This window comes from Maniola jurtina, chromosome 2 (genome assembly GCF_905333055.1).
Source record: "Maniola jurtina chromosome 2, ilManJurt1.1, whole genome shotgun sequence".
Taxonomy (NCBI): domain Eukaryota; kingdom Metazoa; phylum Arthropoda; class Insecta; order Lepidoptera; family Nymphalidae; genus Maniola; species Maniola jurtina.
This window is the reverse complement of record NC_060030.1, coordinates 1,492,578-1,506,639: the sequence shown is the minus strand read 5'-3', so window position 1 is coordinate 1,506,639 and position 14,062 is coordinate 1,492,578. Positions and strand designations below refer to the sequence as shown.

The following is a 14,062-nucleotide window of genomic DNA, read 5'->3' as shown; positions in this document are numbered from 1 at the left end:
TTTTGGGTGTACAGGACATGTCACAAGTGGACGGGTGTGGGCTGAGCGGCGGCTCGGAGGACGAGGACGAGTGCGTGTCGTCGCCGGCCGGCTCGGCGTACGACGACAGCGCTGACGTCATCAAGAATGCCATGAGCGACGAGGTCACCAAGCAGTTGGCGGCTGCAGGTAAGGACGCGTCTCAAGTGGACGGGCTTGGGTTTGACCTTCAGGATAGCCACATAATAATATTATTTTTAAAAAATCTGTCAGAAAAAATTCTAACATGTCCAAAAACACTTTCTTATACATTTTGTACTAGTAACTTGACTGAACAGACATGGCGCACACTGTCAGAATGTTGCCGGATCGGACGTACGCTTCTGATGTTTGCAAAGTGAATGGGACAGAACATTTTCTGACAATAAGCAGCCGTATTTACAGTATAAGTCACGAAAGTGGTTTAGACTGGACTTCCAGAATCGGGTCAGTGATGGGTCGAGAATACATATTTCTTTTGTCCCTTTGTTCATTATAAGTATATACATTTGGGTTATGTAGTAAAATTATACGTTTAATTTGTTACTCAGGGCCAGTGGGCATGGCTGCCGCAGCTGCAATAGCATCTTCAAAGAAACGCAAGAGGCCCCACTCCTTTGAAACAAACCCCTCAGTTAGAAAGAGACACCAGAACAGGCTACTTAGAAAACTTAGAGTGAGTTAAACTCTAGAAAAAATTAAATTAAATAATAGTAAATTTATAAAGGGTTATGTATTTTAATGCTGCAAGAAACCAGTTCTGTGGCAGTCCTGAAACATTTTTTTTTTTTTTTTGGGAGAGTACTTAAAAATACACAGCTTGTCTTTAACACATTCGTTGAAACAGCTTTGGCCAGGAGTTTTGAGTTCAGTTGAGTGAGGGTCAGTTTTAAGACAAAGTTAGATATTGTCAAGAATCCGCAATCCTGTCTCCCAAACAGCACCAACTTTATTGCCCATTTTGGAAAATTAAACACAAATAAGTTGGGCCCCTCTTTACCAGCAAACCATTGAAGAATTCGCGACCCGTGTCGGCCAACAGGCCGTGGTGTTGGTAGCCACGCCGGGCAAGCCCAACACGTCGTACCGTGTGTTCGGCGCCAAACCGCTAGAGGACGTCGTTCGCAACCTGCGCTGCATGATCATGGAGGAGCTCGAGAACGCGCTCGCGCAGCAGGTACCCATCCACTCAGGCATACTACACGCCGCACACGCACACACAATCACACAACATGCACACACACACAAAACATGCACACACACAGACACACATACAGACATGCACAACCACACAACTTGCACACACACACCCTCACAAACAATAAATAAACATCTATTTATGAAAAGCTCTTTGTTTGCATTATTACTAGAGGTATAGTAGAGTGAGCTTATTTAATGTCTAACAACAAACAATAATAATTAGGTCACAAACTAAGTTTTCCGTTTGCTCCATAATTTTATTGATCAATGATTTTTCAATATTGGTTAGACACTAGATAGGTATAAAATCTTTAGGGTAAGCAGTAGCTTGTTTGCATCCTGTTTAAAAAACCTGTGAGGACCTTTACTTAATTGCCGGTAAACAAAGTATCCCATGTCTGTTTGTAAAATGCAAGCCATCTCTGTGCCACATAGCTGTCAATAGATACCAGACAGACTTTTGCAACTGCACTCAAGTTGAACCCCTACTTATAAGACCTTATTGTTTTAAGTGATTAAAATATATCACTTTCATTAACGGTGAAGGAAAACATCGTGAGGAAACCTGCATGCCTGAGAATTCTCCATAATGCTCTCAAAGGTGCAAGTAAAGTCTGCCGATAGGCCCATGAGGATGATGGTTCGTACAACCAGTGAGGTTCACACACCACACGCTCTCGGTGGTCTGGTCGTACATGGCACGCCCTGCAGGATGAGCCATAGAGTAGTTAGCGTTAAGCGAGCTAGAGTTAATAACGAGCGTCAGTTCGGGCTGGGCGGGTGCCCGCAGGCGCCGCCGCCGCCGCAAGACGACCCCTCGCTGTTCGAGCTGCCGCCCCTCATCATCGACGGCATCCCCACCCCCGTGGAGAAGATGACGCAGGCGCAGCTGCGCGCCTTCATCCCGCTCATGCTGAAGTACTCCATGGGTGAGTGCCATGTTCCTGTGCGTTGTTCGAGGATACATTGAACCCTCGCTGTTCGATCTACCGCCCATCGACAGCATCTCCGTGGGTGAGTGACGGTATACCTTCATTTTGACCACGTCTCACAAGAGATTAGGTATGCTCGCCCGTGCTACGCTTATAGTGTGTAAAGTACTTGGTCCTGGTTGTTTAATATTGAGTCATGACGTCATATCGACGTGATCCCATCACTCATCATCGACGGCAGAAAGGATGTCCTCAATAGATGAACTTTCCCCAAAACAATTTGTTCGGCCTGGGCTCATTGAAATTATGAGGCTCTGACAGATGAACGTACCAATACAAATTCACCCATGTAAACTCTGAAACCTCCTTCGGTTGGTGTTTGTAACAGTTATAACCGTGTTACTTGTGTGGGCAGTGCGCGGCAAGCCGGGCTGGGGCCGCGAGTCGACGCGGCCGCCGTGGTGGCCCAAGGACCTGCCGTGGGCCAACGTGAGGATGGACGCGCGCTCCGAAGATGAGAAACAGAAGGTAACAGGAATAGCTGGCGTTAGGTTACTGCCAGATCTCCCAACGTTTTAGTCGTGAAAGAGACAAACGTCATATAAATGTATTTATTTTATTTTATTTAAATATCTTTATTGCTTGGTAAAAAATAAGATTTTCTAAGAGTAAAAAATACAGGGTAGACTTAAAAACAAAGAGCGACCCTATCACTACAATAGTCTCTCCCAGTTAGTTTTACGTCTTCCAGGGCTACAGTTTCGCCCAAGTAGTAAGATTCAATCTATCCATTATCTATTGATGAGTTCCTTAGCAACGCACGACACAGTTTATTTGCGGAAACCTGTCCAGAAGAAAGGAAGAAGTACTTTAGCAAATAACAATATGCTAATGTACTTTAATTGCCAGTTTCCAGATGGATTGATTATTAATTTTACCGGGTATTGTTGCTACCCAGATGTCGTGGACGCACGCGCTGCGACAGATCGTCATCAACTGCTACAAGTACCACGGCCGCGAGGATCTGCTGCCGGCCTTCAACGAGGAAGAGGACGACAAGGGACCTCCCACGCAACCCGTGAGTATCACTCTCGCACACAGCATTGTTGCCTACAGGCACTTTCAAGTAGAAAGAGCTTTCAGCAACTATGGAGGAGATGTTGGGGATGTTGATTTAAAGTCCAGAGTTGTCTAGTGCTATAGCACTAAACAAGGCGTGCGCGGCAGCCGGCTGCGGGAGCGGGGGGCCTCGCGGTGCGGCGCCGGCGCGCGGCACAATGCATTCGCGGCGCGACCGCCTCCTAATTACCAGCGTGTTAATATTATTGTACTTGATTCATATTTGATTACATTAAACATTTATAAAACCATAAAAGTGTACAGTCCATTTCAAAGTGCCATGCAACACATCACTATACAAGAGTAGAATTCACTTTCAAGGGGATTAGCGTGATGATTCGCTAACTCAGTGATAAATGAAAGCCATCAAACAATAACCTTGGTTAGTTCCAATGTCAAACGAGTTTGATATCCTGTTGGTTCTACAATCGCATAGATTCTGATGTTTTTCTTTGAATTAAGAGTCTCTGCATCTTTTTCTTTTTGATATTGCTAAAAAAGGACAAAATTATTGTTAAATTTAAAGACTAAATTTTAGTGAACTCTACAAAAAACAATATAAATAAGCTCGCGACTGGCACCTAGTCACGAGGTTTGGCAGTTCGAAATTAAATTAGGTTTGTCTGTCCTTTTCTTATTGCATTGGTAAGAAAAGGACGAGAATGCTCTAAAATATAGTTGAGCTCAAAATCAGTACCATTGTTGCTTCACTGAACGATATAAAAGTAATGTTTCAATAACCTTTAACCAATTAAAAATAAATGTCATGAGCTTCGTGGCTTACATTCAGTGATGATCACCGAGTTAGCGAATCACCCCCTGCACTGGTGAGTGGTTAACTTAAAACCCATCTTTTTTATTAATTTGATGACAATAAAATATTTCACTAAACAATGTACTCTTTACCCACGCTTCATTTCGGAATGCCGCTCCAATGGATTTGGTAACGTTTTGTGTCTTGTGCAAACTGAATTTATGGTCTACAAACTGTTTATTTCTTATGTATGAAAACTTTAAAAATAACAAAAAAATATCTAACAATATATGGACATACTTGACATAACTTGTATGTGTGCGTACATCCTTTCTTGCGTGCGAATAAAATTATCATTTGAAACATCTGCGTACGCATATTACGTCTTTTATACACGACATGTGCGTTCTTGTACGTCAATATGGCTGTTTTTGCGGCCATTACTGTACGTGTTCGTCCGTTCGTGCGTATACATGCATCAACACTTGCGACGTGTACATACGGCCACAGATATCCGCGTGCATGCCCGGCGCGAGCTCTAACTCGTCGAGCGGCTCGGGGTCGGGTCGCGGACAGTCCTCCGCCGTACTGTCGTCGTCGCAAGTCTGCATCGACCAGATGACGCTCGCCGATGTCGATGTATGCATGCTAGCACTATGTCGATCTTTTATTCCTGATTCAAACGCTAGGGCACGCAAACCAAGTAGTCCAATCTGAACACGAGTCGTATGACTGCGCAATGTAAAAAAAACTCGCTAGGATATAAATAAAACGAACTTTATTGCTGTACAAGTTTATTACCTAGGTGCTTGCCTAGGTGTGAAAGTTAGTACTTTGCCGATGATCTTATGTGAAACGCGTACCTAGTATAGATGTTCTATTTCACGATGACCAGTCAGTCTTGGTTGTAGTTGTGTGTGTACCGACAGGTGCTAAGGGGCATGAGACGGGTCTGCGCCCGAAATTCAAAAATTTGGTTTTTCGCAATTTGTAAACTAATACAACAAAGTAGGCTTATGGCACTTTAATCGCGCCAATGGCAGTATCATCCTCACAGCTATATACCTATAAAAATCTTTACTTGAAAGGGGCCAGTTTAAGAAATTAGCTCTAGTATCAACTACAGTTAACTACAGTTGCGCCCAACTCGTGTTGCCAGTGCCAAGAAGGCCTTGTCGGACTGTACATGTAAGCTCACACAAACATGGCCTTCAACATGGCCACAAACGGTGTTGGTGAAATAGAACATGTGTAGTTACCGTTGGTCGGTCGTCAGATGTCGCAGTACGCGCCCGCGGTGCTGCAGACCATCACCAACCCGGACGGCACGGTGTCGCTCATCCAGGTGGACCCCAACAGCCCCATCATCACGCTGCCCGACGGCACCACGGCGCAAGTAGTGAGTGTTAGTTGCCTACCATTGTAACCTTTACTGTCCCTTATTACTTATTCATTAACGTTTTTTTTTTTAATTTACAGACCAGCGCTTGGCTATAATCAGACTGCTAGTAAGTGATGATGCAGTCCAAAATGGAGCGCGCTTGCCTAGAAGATGCCTATAATGCCTATTCACTCTTGACTTGAAGTTGATTAGGTGTTATTGTCGTAAAATCGAATCAAGCCGTGATAGCTAGTCTGGAGGTCAGGGGCTAGATCTCGTGTATGTACCTCTAACTCTTCGAAGTTATGTGCGTTTTAAGCCATTAATTATCACGTGCTTTGACGGTGAAGGAAAACAACGTCAGGAAACTTGCATGTCTGAGACTTTTCCATAATGTTCTCAAAGGTGTGTGAAGTCTGCCAATCCGCTCTGGGTCAGCGTGGCGGATTATGGCTCAAACCCTTCTCATTGTGAGAGAAGACCTTTGTTCAGAAGTGGGCCGGTGATGAGTTGATCATGATGATGATGATACTCTATGAAGAAATGTTGTAAGTGATTCTATAAAGCTGGACTTGACTGACTATCGGGGTTTTCACGAATCCCCTTATGTTACATTACAAGTCAGTGCAACTTTGAGCACACTTGAGCCAAGAGCTCGAATGATACATTACAAACAGGTTACAAGTCAGTCTCCAGCTGTATGTTACACCGTGATCCATCCGTATCACGGACGAGCATGTCTCGTGCTCCGTGGAAGCGGCGAAACATGGACGACTCAAGAGCCTAGTTATGAAAACGTGGAAGTCGTTTGCCTTGTTAATTTATTGTTTCGCTTTAAGTTTTTAGATTTTATAGATTTTAATGCATGCTATGTTCACATCGAGAATACACAGTGAGGATCAGTCACATTTTTTTTCCCAAAGAAGTGAATGATTTCGAGACGACGAATAAGACGCGATCAAATGATCCATGAAGTCTTCTTCGTCTTGTTTAGGCACGTTGGGCGATTTTGGGGCGGGTAAAGGTCGCTTCAACGACATGCAAATTTTATTAGCTTTTGTTTCTTAACGCAATCTATTGATTTTTAATGGAAGTGTCAAGTATGTTTAACACTTTTGTCGGCAGCCCCCATTTACTGCCATTTTTTGTTTGATCCTTATTTAATGGTATAAGTGTGATAAAATATTAAGTTTGATGAGCAAAAATTTTCTCTGTTTTAGATCCACAGTGGCTCGGACGGTTCCGGCGTGGTTCAGGCGCTGGAGGGCGACGGCGCGGTCGCCGTCGACCTCAACGCTGTGGCCGAGGCCACGCTCAATCACGACGGACAGATTATCCTCACCGGCGAGGACGGCCACGGTGAGTACACCGTTCTTTATTTTTGACAAAGCTCATTCTGAACATTCAAGATGCCGGGTGTATTTAACAACATATAACATAACATTCATAATTTAGTTGGATTATTATTCTTGGTTGTCCCTAAAGGCCTTCCGAGACGGTCAAGCGGCTTGACGTCAATCGCGTAGTTTTGCTTTATCAAGCTGCTTGAGCCAGCAAACGACACTTTTCTAATTTCTTTAATTTCTTGAACAATGTCCGTGGTCTGAACGTCGCGTCGAGTAAAAATATAAAATCGCATCTATCACCGTCAAGCACGTAAATGCTTGACTCAATCATCAAGCAAACATTGCAAACGGTCAAAAGGCTTAGCTCAAGCAAAAATTTACGTGCTTGACCATCTTGGAAACTGTATATGGGTATACGCGTTTTATCGTATCCAGAGCTTGTTTCAAGAAGCGAGTGTCAGTGGCTTGGGCGGTGTTGACGGAGTAGTTTTGTCGGCAGGCTACCCGGTGTCGGTGTCGGGCGTGATCACGGTGCCGGTGTCGGCGTCCGTGTACCAGTCCATGGTGGCGTCCATGCAGCAGCAGGACGGCGTGTGCATGGCGCCGCTCGTGCAGGTGCGCCGCCGCCGCCCCGCACCCACACCCACCGCACTCCTACACCCGACATTCGTCAAGATCGAGATAGACTAGATACAGTATTACTGCGTTACTCACAAACATACACACTGAAAATTGATACTACGTGCTAGTTACCCGCGCAGACACACGCCACCCCCCCTGCACACTGCTCGAAATCAATAAAATTAGACTACACTCTGGTACTTGCATGACCGCGTTAATGTCCTAAATGTTACATAATACTACTCACACACAAGCACACACACACACACCCACAAGGGCGCGCGCGCGCGCGCGCATACACACACACACACACACACACACACACACAAACACACACACATTAGACCAGACCATGCGGTAACAAACAAACGTGTGCGTGGCGCCGCTCGTGCAGGTGTGCTGGCGTGGTGTTCAAGATCGAGATGACTAGCGATTGTTGCTCTCACGCGACCGTATCACTCTAACACACACACACACACACATAACACAAACACTTAGATCAGTCCATGCAACAACAAGAGACAGTGTGTGTAATGAGGTACATGGTAGTATAGATAGTATGGTATTTTAAATAAGCTGTGCCATTTCATAAAATTGAACCACAGTGATTCATTGTGATATTATGTTTATAGAAATAATAAAGAATATATTTTTTTATTTAAATTTAAATAGAAAATATTTACACTCTGTAGAGTTTCAGATAGCTTACATATAGTCTATGTACTACCCAGTTACTAAATATACCAAGGATGTCATAAAATTGTACAAATAGTTACTTAAAGCATTATTATTATAAACTTTTTAGTCAATTGTACGCAGTGCAATATTTAATATTATTTTGATGACAAAAGGTGGAAACACATTAGCTTTGTTGTAGTGTGTCGTGATGCAACAGATAACAGCGTTATACCGCTGGCGTAAATCTGTCTCGTTTTAACTGAAACTTGAGTCTAAGCAAAGTCAAAGTGCGCTCTATAGATTTCAACACTAGGCGACAGAAGTCGTGCACAATAGTCTGCCGCTCGAAGCTCACTCCCGGTGATTGACCGTCACGCATATTGCATTGCAACTTACAAGGTATAACACACTACAACTCAGCTATGTGTCTGCAGCTTTAGTCAACGCTAAATTTTAATTTGTTTTACTAAGTCATTAGCAAATAAATTACGTATTTATACTCTGCTTAAATTATTATGAGTTTGAATGTTAGCTTTTTTGTGCACCTTTCGTGAAGTGTGCTGCGGGCTGATTCGTTAACTTAGTGATAACTGAATGAAAGCCACCAAGGTCGACATTTATTTTAAATCCATTGAAGGTTTGCCACGAAGTATTACTTTTATATCACTCAGTGAACCAACTATGTAGAACTAATCAATGTCAAATGAGTTTGATGGCTTTCATTTATACTCTATCCGTGGAAAGAAGTTATTACTCTCTCTGTTACGTAATCTTATACAAATGAGAGAAAAAAATCTTAGGGGGCCTTAACCAACCAATCACAAACATGTTCTCAATAATAAACATTCGAAATTAAATTTGAAAACATAGTTTCGTTTTGATTGATTGGTACACGTGTCTATCATTTGTAAGGAATTACGTAACAGAGAGGTCGTTTTTCACTTATTTCGGTGGATAAAGTATAGTGATGATCACTGAGTTAGCGAATCACCCCGCTGTGATGTATATTAGTGCCAAAGAAGTATTGCTTGCTGCTATAAACGCATGCAACTGTCAGTATTATGGTCTCTTCTATAGTCAGTATTGTTTTCTTTTGCACATGTTTGTTTTGTTTACACATAAAATAATATTTTGTGTTATTTGATTGCTCGTTGAAATATTTAGGGCCTTTTTCGACCGCCAAATAAATTTTTAACTGAAGAATCAAGATTATAATTTGTCAAATTTTCAATGCAAGAACTGTCAAATGTATTCCGCAATCAGACACTAATTAATTGGCGATTAAAAAATTGCACCTAGTCATAGATATTTAATAATGCTATGTACATTAACGATGCAATTTTGAAGCAACCTTGATGTTCGCCATTTTGGCGCTGATAACAGCACCGAGCTTCATGAGCGCACTTTGACTTTGCTCAGACTTAACTCTGACACTGACACTATTAAAACGAGACAGCGTTATACAGCTGGCATAAATCCTTCTCGTTTTAACTGAAACTTAAGTGTAAGCAAAGACAAAGTGCGCTCTATAGATTTCAACTTAAACCTTCGTAATGAGATATTTGACATTTTTTTAGATTCCCGGTACGAAATCGGCTCAAAAGTAACTGTCATTTTGTAAGGCACGCCTTATGTAGTATAGTGTATAATAGTATTATTATATATCTATGCGCCTTATGTAATAAATGAACATAAAAAATAGTTTCTAAAAGGAAAGAAATTGAAGCTGTAAAGTTATTTGAAAAACCAATAAAATATTTTTATGATTGTATTTTTACCCACACTTCAAGGAAATTTCTAAATAATTTTGAACTACATATTAAAACTGTGGATCCTGGGGGTCCCGCAATTTTAAATATGTATTTAAAAATTATTTATTCATATTATATTAATTGCAATTGAAATATTATGTCTCAATTAAGAATGTTTCCTATTTTACGATTACGTTATTAATGTTCCTATATTGAATAAATTATTTTTGCACGTGATAAGTGTTATAGCTAAAATTGTTTTATTCATTAGGCTACGGGCACATCTAGCCAAATTCCGCAAGTGGGCGGACGGAATTTTTCCTCTTCTATCTTCTGCAGCACCTTTTCAAATGATAAAAGTATTGTCCTTATTTCAAACATGTTTTTATCTTTGTCTCGTTTTAACAGACAGTAGGGTCAAGGAAATAATTTTAAACGTTTTGTATAGAACTTCTGTGACAGTTTGTTTTTGATGTAAACAAAAAATGCAATAATACATGTTTTAGACCTTAGTGTAAACGCGTAATATTTTATTTTGGCTATGAAATTTTCGTACAATATTGCGTCTAACCTAACACTATAGGCGCGTAATTCCATAGATCACTGAATACGAGAAATTCCTTTAATCTTGAATTTTCGCTATATGTGTTCGTAGCTTTATGGAGTCAATGCATGACAATATTTATTTCGTTGTAATAAAATTTGTTTTGTCGTTTTATTATTTATGAATAAGTATAACAAAGTCTGTTGTATATTGCTTGTAATGGTCGATTCACATTGACGCAGAGACGAAGCGCATCACAGCGACAATCTAAAATTTTACACAGCATGATGACCTCTATATTTAAGTACAACGTGATATTAATATTTATACCGAGATAAAAAAGATTGCGAGTAGTTTGGTAAACGCGAATATGATGCTTCGCTTTGACTCGACTTCGCGTCAGTGTGGATCGACCTTTATGTACACACGTAGGCTTAGTAAAAGTTCTTACATCTCGACAACGTTGATTTCGAATATCGAAACTATGAAGTTGACTGAAATGGACTAAACTTCTCTTAATGTACTATTCAATTTCGTCTAGACAGCGTGCCAATGCGAAAAACATTGGAAAATATAATTAGTAGTATTGAATTAACGACTTGAAAACAATGAACTTAAGTCCATTTTTACTCTGAAGTTAGTCTATTTCGATATTCGAAATGTGTCAAGAAATGTGCGAACTCATACTAAAAGTAATGTACATGTAGTTTTGCTCGCTAAGCGTGTATATGTATATTTTTGATTATTTTATATTAAAAAAGTAGTTTTTTTTTGTTGTTACGTTTTGTTTCTGTGCACTGGGAATTCTATTTACAACTTGGCATAATCTCTAACAATTTTATTCAAAACACTTCACTATTTTAATTTTTATAAACATTAAATTTGTTTGTTAGGTACGCACATATGCGTTCGCACACCGTTTACCCGATTTAGGTGAAACTTTATACAGTTTTTGTTGGCAGATGCGTAAAGTTTCTGTCATATTACGGATTGGTATTGAGTTTGTATGTAGAGGCTAATCTCCGGAACTAATGATCCGATTTTGAAAATTATTTCACTGATAGAAAGCTACATTAGATATCTCCGAGAGCTAAAAAATCGATAAGTGCGAGTCGGACTCGACACATAGGGTTCCGTGCCATCATACAAGACACCTTTTTTTAAAAGAAAATTCTTAGTGGCAGTTATGAAATTTTTATTATAATTTTTTTGTCTTGCAATAGAAGAACACATTCTATGAAGATTTCAAGTCTCTATATATTACGATTCACGAGATACACCCCGCTGACAGACAGACACAGCGGAGGTCTAGTAATAGGGTCCCGTTGGCACCCTCCGGGTACGGAACCCTATGAATTATTAAAATATCACGCGGACGAAGTCGCCGGCGAAAGCTAGTTGTAAATATAATATACCCAGTTGTTTAAAGAGTTTACGCTACATTATGTTTTGTTTGATTTCGCTCCAGTTACACAATAAACAGTGATTGTGTCTATGTATGTGTTTGTTTTATTTTGAGTTGCCGCAGTGTGTGTGTGTGTGTGACGTCATGACTCGTGTGCACTAAACCGCCACGCTGCACGATAGGTGTGTATTATTTTGATTTTTTATTTATTTATCTATCTATCTTAAGCAATGAGGAGCTGGTGGAAAAACGGTGTAAATTGATCGAAGCAAAAAAAACTGAATGAAATCTACTGAAACTCAATTAGGACTCAATTTCAGCACAGTTTTATGTCGTTTTGCTTGGAAGGAGTTCAATTTTGTATTTAGTCATCGAAATCACCAACTTTAGACTTGGTTTCAACACAGTTTTGTAGTTTTGCTTGGAAATTAGTTCAAGTTCGTATTCAGTGATTGAAATCATGAACTTGGACTCAATTTCAGTACAGTTTTAGGCCGTTTTGCTTGGAAATGAGTTCAATTTCTTTTGAATGGGCCAATGTAGTAAGTGTCAGGAGGTACAAAGTTTTGTGCGCCAGCTCCTCAAACATGATGGCTAAACAGCTCCCGTGTTTATTCCTCAAATCGAATCGAGTTGGGCAGAGTTAGTTATACTTGTTTGCACGAATAAGGCCATATCTGATGATTCAATATCGGCGCCATATTTGATGCAGGTGGAACAGAACGGCGAGGGGCTGGAAGCGATATCAATGGGCGGTGGCGTGGCGCAGGTCATGCTACAGGGCAACGGGGAGACGCAGGTGCTGCAGGTGCTTAGCTTGAAGGACGCCACCGTACTCACTAAGGCCATGGTGAGTATATCATGACGGCTGGCGCAGGTTATGCTGCAGGGCAACGGGGAGACGCAGGTGCTGCAGGTGGTTAGCTTGAAGAACACACGTACATCATAACGGCGAGGGGCTGGAAGTTTTAGCTATTTAAAAAGAGCAACTGCTGAGTTTCTTGCTGGCTCTCCTCATTAGTATCAGCTTTCCAAATCGTTCTTGTTTTGTAAATGACTTATCGTTTTCAAATATTTTTGAAATTGGATTTTTCCGTATCTTCGATGACAAGAGGTCTTTATATAAATATTTTGCAATCGTTATCTTTTAATGTTCAAGTGTTACTCTTAAGGTTTATAATAAACTGAAGTTGTTGATAGTACAAAACCTTTTTCTACATTTAGTAATAAGAAGCATAGATGTGTATAATGTATATGTGTGCAAACGTGGTCACTGGAGCGATGACATTTTGTTCCTGACCTGTCATCTATAATATAGTAATTATATATCAATGTATTTCAGCAACAAGTGAAGTCGGAGCGCGAAGCGGTGGCGGCGGACTCCTAGCTGCTGACGCTGGTGGCCAACTCGCCGCCGCAGCACGACCGCCTCGACCACACATAGCGCCTCGCGCCTCGCCACTAGCCACCGGGCGCTAGGCAACATCCACCCGCACTAGACGCTCCAGTCTACAGACTGCCCAGATCTCTAATTAAAGACGAGGCACTTGTCGCAACGAAGATCGAAGCCAAAGTGGTATAGTTCGTTTCACGTAAAGACTCCTGAACTTATACTTGCGCAGTAGGCGATTTACCGATCTATTTGACCGTAGGAAGTGAGAGGCGACGGCGAGGCAGCCGCGCACTGATTCGTGTAGTCTACCATTATTTCGCGGGCTTTTGATATTACCAGTACAACCATATACCACTAAATTTTAATTACCATAAAAAATTGGCTTATCTCCCGATTGATCGATACATAATTAAAAAGTACCTATAGGTGATACACATTCGAATGTCTCTATTGTTGCCGAGCAGTATTTACGTGAAACTGACTACAATATGACCCAGCCTTAAGACTGGGCGTATTTGAAATTTTAAACATATTGGGGTTCCTATCGAGCGCTTTTTAAACCGCTAAGTCGATATAAAGGTGAACGCACACTTATCCGAGCCGAACGAGTCCAACGAAACGAATTTTAGAATTCTATACCTATATGAAATATTCTTCCGATTCGACGCGGGGAAGTGTGCCAGGTTTCATGAGATTTCATATACAGAATTCGTTTCGTTCGACTCGTTCGGCTCAATAAGTGTGCGTTCATCTTAATGCGTAAATTTTGAGATAAGGCTCACCATATTTGCTGTATGAGCCTACGGTTATGTCGAAAATACGGTTTACCCGCTGCTCGATTGCGGTAGAATGACAGCTACAATGTCACAATCGCAATCACCTCTGATTGGTTGACGCTCGCTCACTATTGGCTACAATGC

The 14,062-nt window shown here is 41.2% G+C and overlaps 1 protein-coding gene across 9 annotated transcripts in view; it reads left to right on the top strand.

The window, feature by feature from the left end:
• LOC123873454 (DNA-binding protein Ewg) overlaps positions 1-14,062 on the top strand; it is a 17,136-nt gene extending 3,074 nt beyond the window's left edge. For 2 of the 9 annotated variants that reach the window (XM_045918306.1, XM_045918302.1), the window contains exons 3-14: positions 15-168; positions 570-694; positions 1,022-1,195; positions 1,985-2,147; positions 2,566-2,678; positions 3,109-3,228; positions 4,534-4,662; positions 5,300-5,428; positions 6,625-6,763; positions 7,250-7,365; positions 12,462-12,599; positions 13,092-14,062. In XM_045918306.1, the coding sequence (XP_045774262.1) occupies positions 15-168; positions 570-694; positions 1,022-1,195; positions 1,985-2,147; positions 2,566-2,678; positions 3,109-3,228; positions 4,534-4,662; positions 5,300-5,428; positions 6,625-6,763; positions 7,250-7,365; positions 12,462-12,599; positions 13,092-13,136 (1,545 nt within the window). In that variant the 3' untranslated portion in view covers positions 13,137-14,062. Of the gene's footprint in view, positions 1-14; positions 169-569; positions 695-1,021; positions 1,196-1,984; positions 2,148-2,565; positions 2,679-3,108; positions 3,229-4,533; positions 4,663-5,299; positions 5,429-6,624; positions 6,764-7,249; positions 7,635-12,461; positions 12,600-13,091 lie in introns of those variants that run through there. The other 7 variants (XM_045918351.1, XM_045918321.1, XM_045918313.1 and 4 more) reach the window with 7 other exon arrangements.